This window comes from Loa loa, assembly GCF_000183805.2.
Source record: "Loa loa unplaced genomic scaffold supercont3.4, whole genome shotgun sequence".
Classification (NCBI taxonomy): domain Eukaryota; kingdom Metazoa; phylum Nematoda; class Chromadorea; order Rhabditida; family Onchocercidae; genus Loa; species Loa loa.
In genome coordinates, this window is record NW_018108184.1 from 744887 (window position 1) to 760898 (window position 16012).

At 34.1% G+C, this 16012-nt stretch overlaps 4 protein-coding genes across 5 annotated transcripts; 2 read left to right on the plus strand and 2 right to left on the minus strand.

Annotated features, from left to right (window-relative positions):
* Positions 1-512: 512 nt before the first annotated feature.
* LOAG_03456 (hypothetical protein) lies at positions 513-3485 on the plus strand (the record flags this gene model as incomplete). Its single annotated transcript, XM_003138993.1, has 8 exons — positions 513-603; positions 814-887; positions 1111-1238; positions 1623-1909; positions 2252-2511; positions 2667-2798; positions 2963-3081; positions 3410-3485. The coding sequence occupies 8 exons, from the start codon at positions 513-515 to the stop codon at positions 3483-3485; spliced, it is 1167 nt and encodes a 388-aa protein (XP_003139041.1).
* Positions 3486-4138: 653 nt separating this feature from the next.
* LOAG_03457 (NADH-ubiquinone oxidoreductase 23 kDa subunit) lies at positions 4139-6291 on the minus strand. Its single transcript, XM_003138994.2, has 5 exons — positions 6173-6291; positions 5734-5826; positions 5156-5328; positions 4682-4810; positions 4139-4470 (listed from the first exon to the last, which is right to left on the minus strand). The coding sequence occupies exons 1-5, from the start codon at positions 6264-6266 to the stop codon at positions 4339-4341; spliced, it is 621 nt and encodes a 206-aa protein (XP_003139042.1). The 5' UTR covers positions 6267-6291; the 3' UTR covers positions 4139-4338.
* A 1321-nt stretch (positions 6292-7612) lies between these two features.
* Positions 7613-10149, minus strand: LOAG_03458 (5-azacytidine resistance protein azr1). Its single transcript, XM_003138995.2, has 5 exons — positions 9620-10149; positions 8987-9085; positions 8617-8865; positions 8240-8403; positions 7613-7878 (listed from the first exon to the last, which is right to left on the minus strand). The coding sequence occupies exons 1-5, from the start codon at positions 9906-9908 to the stop codon at positions 7726-7728; spliced, it is 954 nt and encodes a 317-aa protein (XP_003139043.1). The 5' UTR covers positions 9909-10149; the 3' UTR covers positions 7613-7725.
* Positions 10150-11090: 941 nt separating this feature from the next.
* Positions 11091-16012, plus strand: LOAG_03459. 2 transcript variants are annotated; one of them, XM_003138996.2, is made up of 11 exons: positions 11091-11217; positions 11741-11811; positions 12429-12545; positions 13018-13209; positions 13422-13598; positions 13933-14016; positions 14097-14279; positions 14474-14612; positions 14693-14762; positions 14885-15061; positions 15677-16012. In XM_003138996.2, exons 1-11 carry the CDS (start codon positions 11099-11101, stop codon positions 15794-15796), a joined length of 1449 nt encoding a protein of 482 aa, XP_003139044.1. In that variant the 5' UTR covers positions 11091-11098; the 3' UTR covers positions 15797-16012. The 2 variants fall into 2 exon arrangements, with proteins under 2 accessions (XP_003139044.1, XP_020307433.1); XM_020446324.1 differs by lacking the exons at positions 11091-11217; positions 11741-11811; positions 12429-12545 and adding an exon at positions 12684-12815.

The window sequence follows — 16012 nt, forward strand, 5'->3', positions numbered from 1 at the left end:
TTATTATTATTATTATTATTATTATTATTATTATTATTATTATTATTATTATTATTATCATTATTATCATTATTATTATTATTACTATTATTATTAATTATTATGTTTGTTTTATTGTGAAACAGTTCAGGCATTGTGAGGCGATACTTTTTTCATATTTCCCAACCTCTTTTTTTTCGCATTTTGATTGGTTTGTATATATTTAGAATATTTGTTATTATCTTATGTGAACTCATTTCTACAAAGTATTTACGATTTTGTTAAATTTATATACTGTAATTGTGTTTTTGGCTCCTTTTGGAATTTATCAGGTAATAAAAACTGATAAATTTTTCAAGTAATTCATCTTGCAATCTAAGAATATAATAAAGAAGTTCTAACATAGTCAAACGAATTTGCATAAAACATAGAAAACGTGCATAATGACCAAAGACAAAGCAAATATGTGAATTATCGAATGTTGCAGCTTTTAAAAAATAAGGTGAGACAGATGTTAATTATTGTTGGGCAAAATGGATCTGTCGGATGATGTCTGGAATGTCATCTTCAGTCATTTGGATGTCAAATCCAGGGCTAATATTGCCTCTACAAACAAGAGGCTTAGTAAGCGGGTTTAAGTCTTCAATTGTTGGGTTGTCTCGTTGTAGTAGAACAAATAAGAAGAAATTTAGTCTTACTTCCCAGGAAGAAAAGAATTCGCTTCTCCCGTAATTGTTTTAATAAGTGCTCTAACTAGCAATGCAGTGTTAATTTTTTCCTTCCAGTGGCACTGGAGAGCAATTTGATTTTGAAGTTTTGAAAGTACTATTTTAGGTTCTTTGTTTTCTACATGGCTTGATGTCACAATGCTTTCTATCAAGGACGATGTTTTGTGTATTGCCGGTGAAGTTTTTAAATGTACGACAAAATGTGATCTGAAGGCATGTAATTATCATCTGTCAAGATACTTTAATGATTATTTGAAAAATACCAAAAAATTTAAAATGCTTTTGAAGTGCAAGTATTTTAATAAGAATACTTCGTTTCACTCAAAACTGAAAATGGACGAATTAACTTACTACTAATGCAACTCGCTCATTAATTAAGAATCAAGAAGTTCTAAATTTACAGTTAATCCTTCACCATTGTCCAAATTTGAATAATATCGTCATTCAAAAGATACGAGATGAGAACTATCTACGACAATTATCTAAAATTGAACATCTCAATGTTCTTACTATAGCAAGTTCTGTGCTTAAGTAAGTTGAGTAATATGAACGAACTTTTTTCTTCTTTTCCTCTCTAACATAAGAGCAGAATGGTAATGTCATATGATAGCTTCAGGTTTTTTATCAATCTTATCAACTAATTATCTAACATTATTATACCTTATCAACAACAATCAAGATATTTTGGTTTTCCGATAACTCTGTTGAAGCCTTTGATGATAATGATGAAAAGTATGAATGTCAGCGGTAGATTTGCAATATAATAATAGTAACGTACCAGTACTTGTAATACCACGTAATCACACGTATTGCTTTTGGAGTAGTAATGGAAATCATAAAATGAGAGCATATTTGGATGCAAATCATATCGAAGAATATTTTATCGAACAATTTATTATATTTAAAAAGTTGCAGTTCATTGAGTTTGTCATGTTTGGATGCATTATGTACGAAAAAACTACGTAAATTACGCATACTGCAACGTTATGATGAATTGAAAACAGTTCAAAATGTACTACGTCAAAGTCAGCTAACGCAAATTATTTCCGCACCATTGGTTTCCGTACAACTCAGTGGTATCGTGCTAAAACCGGATATATTCAGTGAATTGTGTGATGCACTGAAACAAACCCTTACTGAACTGCTTATCTCCGGTGTTTTGTGCAATCCGCCTGATTTCGATCAGTATATCACGGCAATTGGTAACTGATCTTTTTTTTTTTTAATTATTTAAGATGTAATAATTGGAAATCTAACATTTCAGCGTGTTAACAATATTTCCTCGTTTCGTTTTTCATAAATTTTTACAAATATCTGCCATAAATTTTGGAGACAATATTGGGAATGTCACCGATAGATTCTATCTATTGATACAAATAGATTCGTTTCAGTTATTATTCAGAAAGTACAAAATGAGAATTTGATATGAAGTCCAAATGGAAGATTCAAGGCTCGAACAGTAGACTATTTTAAAACATTAGTCATCCCTTCTGAGCCTGGCATAAGATAGCCTATCAGTGATGTGATGGTAATTATCATTTCAGGAACGTTAATTCAACTGAAAGCACTCGATATTCCACCGTCACTGTTCTCATGTTGCCACCGTACCTTACCACAAAAAATGACCATTTTGAAAACGTTAAACCTAAAAAAGATCTCCGTTTATGTGCATTACTATAACGCATCAAACATCGCTAACTTTTTGAGTACCATGCCAAAAACACTGGAAGAATTGGTGATATTTCGTACCACTGAACTGGATCAAATAACTTGGTCAAGAGATTTCGAGAAATTACCATACAAGGTGATGATTACTGCAATTTCTCGAGAAGTAACCGTAATTAGCATACCTTTTAATTTCTCTTATTTTTTTCTATCTATTTAGGAAGATAAAAACTATAAAAGCAAGTTATGCTGAAGTTCGACCGATAAAGTCAAAAACTAGTACTTCTTTGACAGGTCTACCTCTGTCGTCTCGATGATATCATTTATGAACCACCATGGATGTGCGATCGAAATGAACTTCTTGGTCATACACTATGGTTACCGCCATATAATCTTGCTCGTAACTTTTCAAGAGTAGATCTTCCGGTTGGTGAAGAATTTTCGAAATTCAGGTTTTGCATTTTTTTTCTCACTTCCGAAAAATACAAGTGTTATGAGGTGAAATTTCGGTATCGATCACTACAAACTGTTAATTGAATCATAATCTATGTGCTATTATTTCATGAACCAAAGCATGGTCAATCGTTTAGGTTGAATGGTATCAAGATGTGTTAAGTGCGGTTACAGAAACAAATGATCAGGAAGTTGTTACTGCTCAGTCAAATTCTATTTCAACTAGTCGAAGTGAATTTGTTAATTTATCTCCAAGGTTTCTTTCTCGATGGAACTTCTTTAAATGCTGTGGTAAAATGAAACATAAAATCAGTGACCCTTAGTAGTAAATCTAATTCGAGAGTATATCTATCTTTCCATAGGAATAGTTCATCTTCCGTAAAGATAGCTTTTGCATGTCGAATGCAGCATTTATAGCTGCAGTCCGACTGCGCTCAGAGGACTCAATGACAAGAAAGTGTAACGCTCTCCTGACTCTGAAATTTCCAAAAGGTTACAATCCTGTATGAAGCTAATCGGCATTTCATTAGTAGTCATAAAATAAATTAAATTCGGTTTGTAAAATCGAAAAAAAAGAATTACAGCGATGAAGGCGCAACGATTATGAGTAGTGTAAGCGCACACACAGTCCAATCTTTTGCGGAAAATGGCCAAAGATGAAAAAGGATTCAATTCTGGCAATCGCCTCACACTTAAATATTTGCATGAACTTTTTAATTAGCTCTATCTCGATAATAAAATATCTAAAATGTCTTCCCCCAAGTCCAGCTTTAGGAAATGAAATATATTTCCAATGGCGAGCAAGGTTCGAAGTGCTTAGCTTACAATTATTTCAACTAACCAGCATATTATGTCTCCCTTCCAGCCCAACTGCATGTTGAATTTGTCCGGGTTTGCTCCATATCTTTCAGAGACAGCGTAAAATGCAGTTGTTGGGTCATTCTCTCTAAATTGTTTGTTAATACAGAAGTTTCTGCTATAAAGCATTGGAAAATCATTTTGAATTGTCTGACCTGGTAAATCTTGAGCTGAATCAATTAAAAAGGTCAAAACTAACTTTCGTGCAAAAAGCTTTGCTAGTACCAATATTGCACCCTTATAAAGCATATACTATACAAATAATATCCCTTAAACTGCATGAACGATATAAGCGGAAAGTACAAGAACAAGTACGCCTATTCAGACAACTCTAACATGTACACAAAGAGAATCCGAACGACGCAAACACTTTCTAAATGAACAAGTTCTGCTATCAGACTTGCGCAATTGCTTAACCACTAATTTATCAACTAGTTATCTCATGTCTGAAGTTAGACTGCAGTGTTATCTTTTATATCCACAACATGGCCTTTTATATTCACAACAGCTGCAGTATATTCAGCATTCAGCAGAAACAATCACAATGGGTAGTATTTATTTTCTAGTTCATTTAATAGATCGACTAAACAGTGTTCTTTAAACTAATTACCTAATGAAGAACGATACAACGATCAGTCACTAAAACTTCCTCAACTTAACGATACAGATATTCAGCCTGTAAATTTGCTGCCAATTCCGGCTCCCACCGATCACCATTCAACAGAAGCTTCTCTTTGTTATATAGCAGTTCCTCATGAGTTTCCGTTGAGTATTCAAAATTCGGACCCTAGAAAAAAATTCCGAACATAACGTACTATGAATCACAGTTATGAGCAAACACAGATAAATTCATGGTGATATTAAACAGGTACAAATGAGACAATACTCAGCATAGCATATATTTTTAGATATATGAAACATGGAAAAAAATTGACAATTAGAACAAGTTCAAGGGAAAAAAAAACGGGAATTTAAAAGTGAGAACTCAAAAAGAAAACCTCAACAATAGCATCAACCGGACAAGCCTCCTGACACAATCCGCAGTAAATACATTTTGTCATATCGATATCATAACGCGTAGTTCGCCGACTTCCGTCAGGTCTTGCTTCAGCTTCAATCGTTATTGCCTGAAACGATCAGAAACGCACAGAAATAATTTAAAAACTGCTCAAAATAAATAAGAATCCACAAACTGTCGATCAAATAAAAATTAGTAGATCAAAAAAAAGAAAGTAAACGCGTAGTGCATGTAGATTCGATCTGGGGAGCAATGTAAAACAGTCTAAAATTCTATAGAGAAAGAACCAGGAAGTACTAATTTTAGAATCTGCTACATGAATGGTTCGAATGAATTCCAGTTTTCAGAAAGCCTCTGGAACCGCTGTTATTGGTTGAGAAATTTCTATAAAAAAGGAAAATGGATGAAAAAAATACAATTCTCAGTATTATGTAATCAAGAAGAGAGCCTATACTTGTGCCGGACATATCGCTTCGCACAGTTTGCAAGCTATACAGCGTTCTTCACCAGATGGATATCTCCGAAGCGCATGTTCACCACGGAAACGCGAGCTCAGTGGGCCTTTCTCAAATGGATAGTTTATTGTTGCAGGTTCCATAAAGTAATGACCGACAATTATACCCATACCTAGAAAGTATATCATGCAAGAGTAGATTACAAAGAGTGGACTACAAAAATCAACAACAAAATACTTCAGAACTGAATTTTATGTAGAGCTATTATTAAAACCATAACTAACATAGTAAATATCAGACACAACAATTTAACCATGTTATAAAATGATTCCAAAATTTGATCCAATTCCCCACTAAAATGTAAATTCACGTATGACTTGTTTATTTCATTCTTCCATCATTCTGAAGCATTCCAACAGCACCTATCTATCTCTTGATTTCAAATGACTTGGAGAAGAGTGCTCGCCTTCTTTTATCTTCTGTTTTTTACTGAGTCTTCTAAAGAATTTCGTAATGCGAATTTAATATTGATAAAATCAATTAAATTGAATATGGAAATACATGTATATATGCATACCTCTTACAAGCTCTGTCATAAACATATAGTGCATGGCTCTGCGGAAATCACCCAACAATGTTCCATCGGACTGAGCTGATTCGCCAACATATTCTGCAATTTCGTTAACCTTAAAATATTTCTTAATAAATATTCAGGGTTTTATAATACTATCAATTTTTAGCTATATAATATACACATCATCAAACCCATTGACCCAATTCCCCAATACATCTCTCTACCGAGATCAATGGTTATGTATTTTGTTAGAAAGGAAAAAGAGAACTTACTAACCTTAATTCATAGCATACTGAACTGTGAAACGAGTCTTAGCACTGGAAATAGGACCTCAAACATTTAGTAACAAGTCAGTACTGCAGCTTATATTCCCTAAAATAATTTAAATCCTAATATTCAAAAAAATGAACGATTTTAATGAAAGAACCCGTTTATTACATACTGTATGCTGAGCGAATTTGTGAACAGCTTGCTATGAACGGGAATTTGCTGAGAATGTTTCCAGCCTGAGAAGCCAAGCAAAACCGTAAGCGCATATCCTCAAGGTAACAATATCTAAAAAATAACATGGAAAAACAGAGTATATAGAATATATATAAAATATTTGGTAATAAGCATGATTATCAAAATCTCGAGAGGAATCTCATCAATTTGCAATAGAAAATGCCTTTCCAAACTTCAGTCAGCATTTACCTATATATCCATAACTCGTCGCGCAATCACGGGTAAAACGGCCTTACGCTGTTTGAAAAAAAAAAAATAAAATCGATGAGAAACCTTACCGCTTTGAAGTTCACCCCATATCTTACTTCCACTTTTCAAAATTTTTACACCAACCACACCAGAACTTTAAGGATATTTTCATTCTAAGAATTTAAAACCACTATCGCAGTAGAAGGATTTGACAAAGCAAAATGATGCAAAATGACACCGATGTTTAGGTTTATTTTCGTTTTATCCATGTTAATGTTCGATAGAACAATTCTTTGGCAAACTGTCACAAAGCGTCCCTTCGATTCTACCTCTCCGTCACACCCCTAACACACTGTAAGACATACACAGAAACACAAAACAGTAAATAACGAAACTCTGCAAGTTAGAAAGAGTTAATAAACACAGAAATGTTTTCAAATCATTAAACACTGTGTGAATTTGAACGTCGAGAACTTCCTAACAGCTTAACAAAGACGGACCTTTCTCGCGTCATGTTAATTACAGTCAAAAGGAAAAATACAGTAACAGCAATGTAGAAGTACTATTCCTAGCTTCAGTTCTACTTCCTTTCACATTTGCATTTTATCTTTTAATCACAATCCAATTCACTGGATACAATACATACGACTTAGTTCGCAACAAATTTCAAAGTGCCACTTACGCATAATACAAAACGGAAGAAAATGTATCTGTATGAGAAGAAATGGGAATGTATGCCTAATACACGTGGCCGACAATGAACTGCTTTGAAGTACGCTGATTAAATCGGACCTTACCAAGAACCTACAATGAATAGCAAAGGACTATTGTTTAAAAAATCTAAAACCAAATTTTCAATTTGTCGCTGTAAGAATGAATTAAACGCGCTGAAAGATGTAAGTTTATTCTGATTAAGTGCAATAAAATTTTAGCTTGTAAATGAAGAGTGGATTCATAAGCGTTTCTGATATTCCACACTTTTTTATCAAAATTTATCCTAAAATGAAATTCAAATAAGATTTAAACAGACCAATGCCATCCCTAATGGTGCTTGCGAATCATATAACAACACAATGCACAACTAATCACTTTGAGACACTAAGAAAAATGTACACATGCTATATTACTGCGAAACTGCAAGATGTGCTCTGTTGAATGGAGACGTTTTAAACTTATCAATTTATTACCACGTTTAACATAGTCATAACGTAAAACCCACCCAGAAAAAATCAATGATCTTATTTTGTACATGAGATGAGCACAATAAGAAGTCGCAGCATTTCAATATTTCGCCGCAACAAATCAAGCAATTAATAACAAAATAAGTGTTATATCATCTGGTTTGCCCCCAGGTGCGTCGATTCCATGCTGCAGTGCTTTTACTGCAAACGGAGACAGATGCTGCGTATCGAACGCTAACCTCCTTGCAGTAAGTGCCAGACTATTGCAAGCTTTCTAAAAAAGACAATGAAATATAAAATCGCGTTTTTGGCAAAAGAGTGCTAGAAACTCTTTTCCTATGCTCACTGACTGAATTTTAGAACGTTTAATAGTATCCTTTAAAAGTACCGAAACCAACTAATATCTTGAGTATTTTTGACATTCAAGGTTACACTGCAGTTCTTTATATGTTTTAAAAAACTGCTCAATGATACAAAATTCTCATCCACCCTTATCGATCCTTTGCTTCTCTTCACCACTCATTACCACGGATCTCCACTTTCTGTTACTCCAAGCTACTATTTGCCTTATTTGAAGCAAAGAAGCATGGACTGTTCAATTTTTTAAGCAAGAATCCATTAAAAACCGAACACACCTGCACATCACCTGGTTTGAGACCTGATAACTGGTTTACGATTTCATCTTCCGTCACATTATCCCACAGACCATCGGTTGCAAGCACAATAATATCACCGCTCATCAAATCCAATGATGCCGATTCAGCTTTTTCCGGAGAATCTCCAAGGAAACTACCATTTCCTGCAGGATTTTTTATAAAACTTCAAAAGTCCTTGGTATTTCAACTTAATATTAACCTTCAACTACATTCGATTATCCTAAAATTAACCCACAAAGGTAGTATTCTAGACTTCATAAAACATCCCAGAACTGCACAAATAAGCTAAAATTCAAAAGCATTAAGAAATTTAAAACAAAGCAGCCATTTTCTTTTTAGATAAAGATAACTTATACCTTCATCTGTTGGAGGTAATGATAGTTGATATGGTGCATTGAAATAATGAGTTTGTTCACGACTACGATATACTACTTTGCCATTCCGAATAACAAGATAACCCGAATCACCGAGATTAGCAGAATATAGCGTATCCTGATGAACAATAAGTACACAAGCTGTAGATGACCCAGTCGGACGTGGCGGCTTCGCGAGTGCTTCATATGCACGAGCTAATAGTTTATCCGGTCGAGTCGGCTTAAACTGACCTGAAATCCAAAAATGATCAAGAAAACTGCATTTTTCATCCTCAAACAATGTATCCATAATCTTATATTACTTGAAATTACAAATGATATTCATTAAAAAATCTCCTTATGAAGATATTACCTTTCATTACAATTTTCTGACAGAGCTTCATCAAACGACTTGAAAATTCCGAGGGGTCGATGCCATAATTGCGCCAACCACCTACGCCGTCTGCCACACCTTTAAAAAAATAAGTATTCCCTCCCTGAATTACCCATACATCGTTGGAATGTAAAACTATACACCTGATATCAGAAAGTATCTAGCTCTACTTCAATATATTTAGACTATTTCAGCTCAGTAGGTTTCCTGTTGATAGTAGAACAGTACTCCGAACACAGCCATATATCATGAAGCAATATTTATTTATTTTTTTTGTATACAGTTTATGTCAGCTATTAAATCGCCTATTAATTGCTGAGCCACTTGTTTCAAACAATCATGTAGATAAGTTCCCTTGACCTGGTTTTACTGAAAATTACTAGAGAACAATTGGTAATGAATTAAAATCATTTCAATTATATGGGACTAAAATTCAACCCCTACTGCACATTAAAAAGTCTAAATGAGTAAGCACATACAAATAACAACACATGTTGAAACTTAAATTCGATGGCTTTTATGATTCATATGAATCTATCGTGTTATGTGCACTCTGTGCAACATGCTCCCTGATTATAGGAAAATAAAAAGCATATATGAACAAGCACATACCAACCACATATGTATTTTCAAAACGTGCAATGAAGCATGCATCATCACCAAAGACACCTTGATCGAGTACAGTCGAAGGTCCATTTTTGAGATGCTTTGGGAAACCACAACATGAAGCATGTACGCCTTCTACATTTTGATGATGATGGACCGAGGCGGTAGGTAAATCAGTAGCACAATGGCTATGAAAACAACGACCAGATGTAAAACAGCGTTCTGCCGCACCGGCTGTCACCAGGGCACGTACAGCCAAAGTACTGTAGCGTGATAACAGTTTCGTACGGATCATTTCACCGTAATAAATCTGATCGTTTTGCTCCTTACAGAATAGCTAGCAAATTTAGTTTATCATTTGTAATTTCCTGGAAAGTACACGCTTTGTTTTCATGTATCGCTATTACTAGAATTACACGCCTGTTCAATATAAGATAAGCATTACACGCCTGTTCAGTATAAGATTTGGTACATCTGGATTCAGACCCATCAGTTACCTTGTAATATTTGCTTCCAGTGATATAAACAAGTTTACGCTATATCATGGCGATTTAAGTGACGAAACAGCATTTAGATGTGTCACAAAGAAGGACTGAGAGCATTATGCGACCAGAATGACTGGAAGACTTGTGAGACCAATAAAAATCTATATTTCTATCAATAAACGTGAAAATATCAAATATTTAAGTAAATCATCTCTAACGAAACAAGCGAGAACAAATCCTTACCAGACTAGTTAGTTCTCTTCCCATATGCAATATGCATAAGCCATAAAAAAACGAAAGTACAACAAACAAAGTTAAAACCAAGCCATAACATGGCCAACTGTCCTCCACCCCTCCCACCCGATACTCCAGTCTCATCCATATCTCACGAACCTAACGCGGCAACTTGAAGAAGCTTATGAAAACATTATTTCCTGTAGCAGATTATTTGTTTAATAGATTATTTGAAGAGATGCTGCTTGTTGTTTAAGCTTATTTTATTGTTAGCATTTTCGTGTGCAATTTGTCAGCACTTTTTATTCACCATTATCTCTTAAGATAACATGTGTTGAATCCTATCGTTCTCTGTTAAAGCTCCAGTGGCCCATCTGCTTCATAAATTCAGTTGCATCATGAATTCAGTCGCAGTGCGTGTATCCTTCAAATTTACCCTCTCTCTAATGTCAGATTTTATTTGATTTAATCTAGCACTTCGTCATATCTTATTTTTATTGATTTTCTATCTTCTTTTTATTATTTTTCCTGTTTAAAATATATTTTTCTTTGTCGTCAATTCTTTTATTAATCTATAATTCACTCCAGAAATTTCGTATCTTATTTTTCCCTTCATATAGTTAAGTTATTGCTTTGAATAATTGATAGACGATTTCTTATATTTCATAATCCGGCAATTTGAAGAGACGAATAGAGATAAGTGAGCTTCCATCGAGATTTCGTTAATTCTAGGATTTAGTTCTGTTTCAAGTTTTAAGTTTAGTGCATGTCTGGAAGATTTGAGAAGCTTCGTGTTTGGGCGGACGGTGATGTACAACAAGGATCTTCAGGTGTTCAACAGCAACAGCAATATTCCGATATGGAACAAATAGCATTACCACATAAGTATGATTTTCAATATATTTTATGGAATTGGAGAAAAACTTTTGTTCTAAATTTTACTCAATTTTCCACTAAAATTTTTGTGGACAGTTGTTGAGATAATCCGAAAATAATCACCTTACATGCTGGCGAAAATTGAAATCATTCGAAATTTATCGTTTCACATTTCAACTGAAATTAAATCAAAATCAACCGTCTGTTATTTTTAAATAAAATTAAAATTCGAATTTAACTCTTCTACACTTTAATGGGAATTTAGATTATTAGAAATTAGTCGAAATTCAACGTATGATATTTTCCAAATGTCAAATAAGGGTGCAAATATTACGTGCATCAAATAATTATATGTTTCTTACATTATATCACTTTGGATTTTTTTGTGTTGTGTCTATAAGAATTGATAAAGGGATAAATTAGCACTGACGTGTTTTCCGAGTATAACTTTTCCAATGCAAATTGATGGAATCATGTAAATGATTTCCTATTGGTTTTTTTTTTTGTTGTAGTACTACATTAACTATTTCAGGGCGCGGCTATACCAGCTGTTCGAATATGTTGAAAAGGAAATTGACTCTTTGTATGAAGAGAACTGCGAATGTAAGCATTTCATTATTTTATATCAATTCATTATTTTGTTATAGGAATAAATGCTTATCTTTTAAAAAAATGATATCACCTTCACAGAAAGCAAGTAGAAATTAGACTTTGATTCCTTACCATCTATTAAAAAATGGTTAAAGAAAACAAGCTTAGGGAAGATTAGAGTGTGGTAGCTGTTTGTTCATCCTTTTATTAATATTGACGTGACGTGCATTTGCTATATCATTATATACCTTCTTCTACAAAAGTATTTACTGAGTACTGATCTTCGATCGGTTGCTGTACTTTGTCAGTAATTGATAAGTTCACTTTTGCTTAAAGTAACATATATTGCTCGTTCATCTGTTAGTTGAGCTAATTTTCCTTTTAGAGCTTTCAGTTGCTAACTGCTACTGAATAGCTTCATAAGACTTAAGCTTGAAAGGATTTTTTTAAACTTATCATAATGATTAGCGAGCAACTTAAGCGATGGAAAGGAAAGAAAAGATTTTAGAAGAAGTTCTTCCGAATCTAATAAATGAAATCCTGAAAAAAAAGCAATAAAAAATTCGTCAGTTCAGAATTGAATATTGAACTGTGCGGAAAATAAATTTTTGTTATGCAAATATTTATAGTGCAGACAAAGTTGAACCAATTAAGTGAACGGCTGGGCGAAACAGTAACGCTATCACCTGAGGTCTGTTCTTCACCAAATGATCCGTTATCAGCACGAAAAGAAGTCGGCAGGAAAGGTCATTCTGTTCATTGTTGACTTTCTTTCAGGAATAACGCTGACTATTTAATTTTAATTTTTTTATATTTGTGCAAGACTCCATTTTTTATATTTGTGCAAGTTTGCATTTTTTATTTGGAAACATCACGGCACAATTCAGCCATTCAAAGTGCTACAGTTTTGCACAGACGATTACAAGCCAATCATAACGAATGATACGAAAATAGCATGCAATGAATTTTTTGATTTTTGGTTCATCTCTCTGGACTTGTCTTCAAATAGTTGCCGGGTAGAATTTGAATTTTGGAGATGAGATTATGACCTGATCATCGGTAGTTTTAACAGCATGACTAATAAACTGATTGTTTTAACTGGTAAAAACTGTTGGAAACCTTAATTTGGCATTTATCAACAATGATGGGATTAACATTTACAAAAAGTGCTACATCGAAATCAGTTGGTACAATCTATAATAATGTTGCATCTTATAGGTAACCAAATGCGTCAGAAACTAAAGACTGCTTTACGAGTTCCACCAGGACGTCTGGTACAGAGCCTGAAAGTCGTTAGTGATAGTTCACGTCGATGCAGATATGTTCGTTCGTTTATGGGACATCGAGATGGTATTTGGCATGTGACAGCAAGCCGTGGGTCACAACCGATTTTGGCGAGCGCTTCCGCCGGTTCTTTTTGGTTTTATTTAAAAAAAAATGTGTCCAATCACTTTATATTTGATTTTCTTAACTAGCAAATGAATATACTAATAACAATGCAATACTGTTATTAAATTTTGTTTGAAAAAGCAGTGGAGGTCAAAATTACTAAATCATCTCTATCAAATATGTAGAATTTAATTCAACTTTATTCCGATTGATATATTACAACTGTTTAATAGATCAGACATGCTTGCTGTGGTCTTTGGATGCAGGTTCATGTTTGGCCCAATATACGGGTCATGTTGGTTCGGTCAATGGTGTTGCTTTCGGGCCGTCAACAACAGATTCCACTGAATTCATGCTTGCTACAGCCAGTGGCGATCGTACTGCACATATTTGGAAAACTGTTGTTCCAGGTTGGTTAATAGTCATGTTTGGTCTGTTTCTTTTTTTGAATCTTTATATATACATATGTATATATATATATATATATATATGTTCATGGCTCGATTGTCTTTGACACGTTCAAATCTGCATTTCATTTGGCTAGTAAGGATATAAGATAAGGCATAAGTCTGTGACATTCAAAAATTAGCATGAACATTAACAATTAGTATCTCAGCCTGTTTGTTATATTTACTTGATTATTTGCGATTTCTTCTCCATCTAACCTTTTCTTCTACTGTTCATTCTGCTGATTTTGATATTTGTCAACAGATAGATCATTTTTTTATGAGATGAATTTTTTAGGCAATACCCAACTCCCTGCTGCGAGTAGTGAAGATGATGAATTAGCTGAAAAGGAACAAACGAATGGTGGGAACGACATGCAAGGTAAATGTTCATTTGAAATTTGCTAAACTAATGATATTTAATTTCTGTGCGTATATCTATTTATTTACTCATATGTTCAGGCAGTGGGGAGATTCATGCATCAAGTATTGTACGGCAGCCGCTCCGGCGCTTGACGGGTCATGCTAATGCAGTTATGGCTGTTGAGTGGTTTAGTGGTGGTGAACAGCTTATCACAGCTAGCTGGGATAGAACTGCTAATATTTATGATGCTGAACGAGGGGAAATTCTGAATATTTTATCGGGTCGATTTTTTTTTACTTTGCTAATATTCTACTGATCTTTCTAAAAATGTTGCGCAGCACTTATGAAATTGAGAAGGTGAATCAATTCAATCTGTTGTAGTTTTTCAACGACGTATTGGATAGACCTGAGTATGGATTAATTAAAATTTCAATTGAACGAGACTTATTGAAAAAAGCAGCCATATATTTTATAGGCCATGATGACGAGTTGAATCACTGTAATGCTCATCCATCGCAAAAACTAATTGTTACTGCAAGCCGCGATTCTACTTTTCGTCTTTGGGATTTTCGGGAATCAATTCAATCTGTTGCAGTTTTTCAAGGGCATATTGAGTACGATTCTTGCATGATGCTACTACGTTTTGTATGAAATAATATGATCCTTTCTGAAATTAACGCGATTTGCTTTGCAGCTCAGTCACGTCGGTTGTATTTTCATCCGGTGAAAAACTTGTTTCGGGCAGTGATGATCGATCAATCAAAGTTAGTACCTCTTAAAAAAGATCTTTTAAAGAATTTCAAATCTTTAATTCAATCTGCTACTCAATCTGCAATCTGCAATTTTATGGAATTCCAAGAATCAGTCAAAATTCATAATATTATAGGTCTGGGATTTACGCAATATGCGTAGTGCAATTGTAACTGTTCGTTTGGACAGTGCTGTTAATCGAATTTCAATTTCGTCACGAAGTGTTGTTGCAATTCCACAAGATAATCGCAGTATTCGATTGTATGATTTGAACACCGTTCGATTAACAAGACTTCCTCGTGCGAGTGGACAAGTAAGGCCATCATGATATTTAATTAATTTCGATTGTTTTGATGAAGTGAGGAGTATTTCTGGACGTCAAATATGTTACTGCTAAGATTTGTTTGAGGATTTCCTGTGTGCTGCTTTCGTCATCAGCGAGGCACATTCATATGTTGAGTAGCACCATTTTTTTTTGAGATTTTTTCTTCTAATGGCTCAGTGAAATCTTCGAGTCAACTATTTCTATATTTTCTGAGATCAGCATTTTATTGCCTCAACCAAAATCTTTTACTTGAAGCGCATTGTAAATAAGCGAACCGAACAGAAAAAGCGAAAGATATAGAAGATGCAATAGCTTCCATTGAATTTTTGCGGAAGAAATGATCAGTTGAGTCGGACTACTTAATGATACAAGATCTGTTCAGAAGAAATCTCGCACTATGATTTTAATTTACTAGGAAAGAAGACGAAATAGGATGAAAATAAGAAAGAAATCGTTCTGTTTCTCCATTTTTTCCTAGTGAGGATAAACTAGGAAAAAATGGCTGTAATCTTCTGCAATTGCCGCACCATTATCCTCTGGGGGGTTATATCACTTTCTTGTGAATATAGTTATTGTTTATCTTTTTTTCTTGCTAATTTTCAGAGTCATCGCCGTATAGTTTGTTGTACTGCCTGGGCGGACGATCATCCGAATTATGATCTGTTCACTTGTGGATTTGATAAGCAAGTTATTGCTTGGAAGACTGCATTTGCGAAAGAGTAAATTATCGCTTATTGCTTCAAACCGTTTTCCATTTCAACTTATCTTTTTCTTATTTAACAGTTATTGCTGCATTATCATAAGTTATTCATTTTTGTTTATGAAAATGTTTGATGAAGCAGTCAGAGGGAAATTTATATAAAGTCTTGTACATAATTCGGGACTAACAGTTGTCGTCAACTTCTCTTTTAGTTATTTAGAAATATATCTTCATTCTAT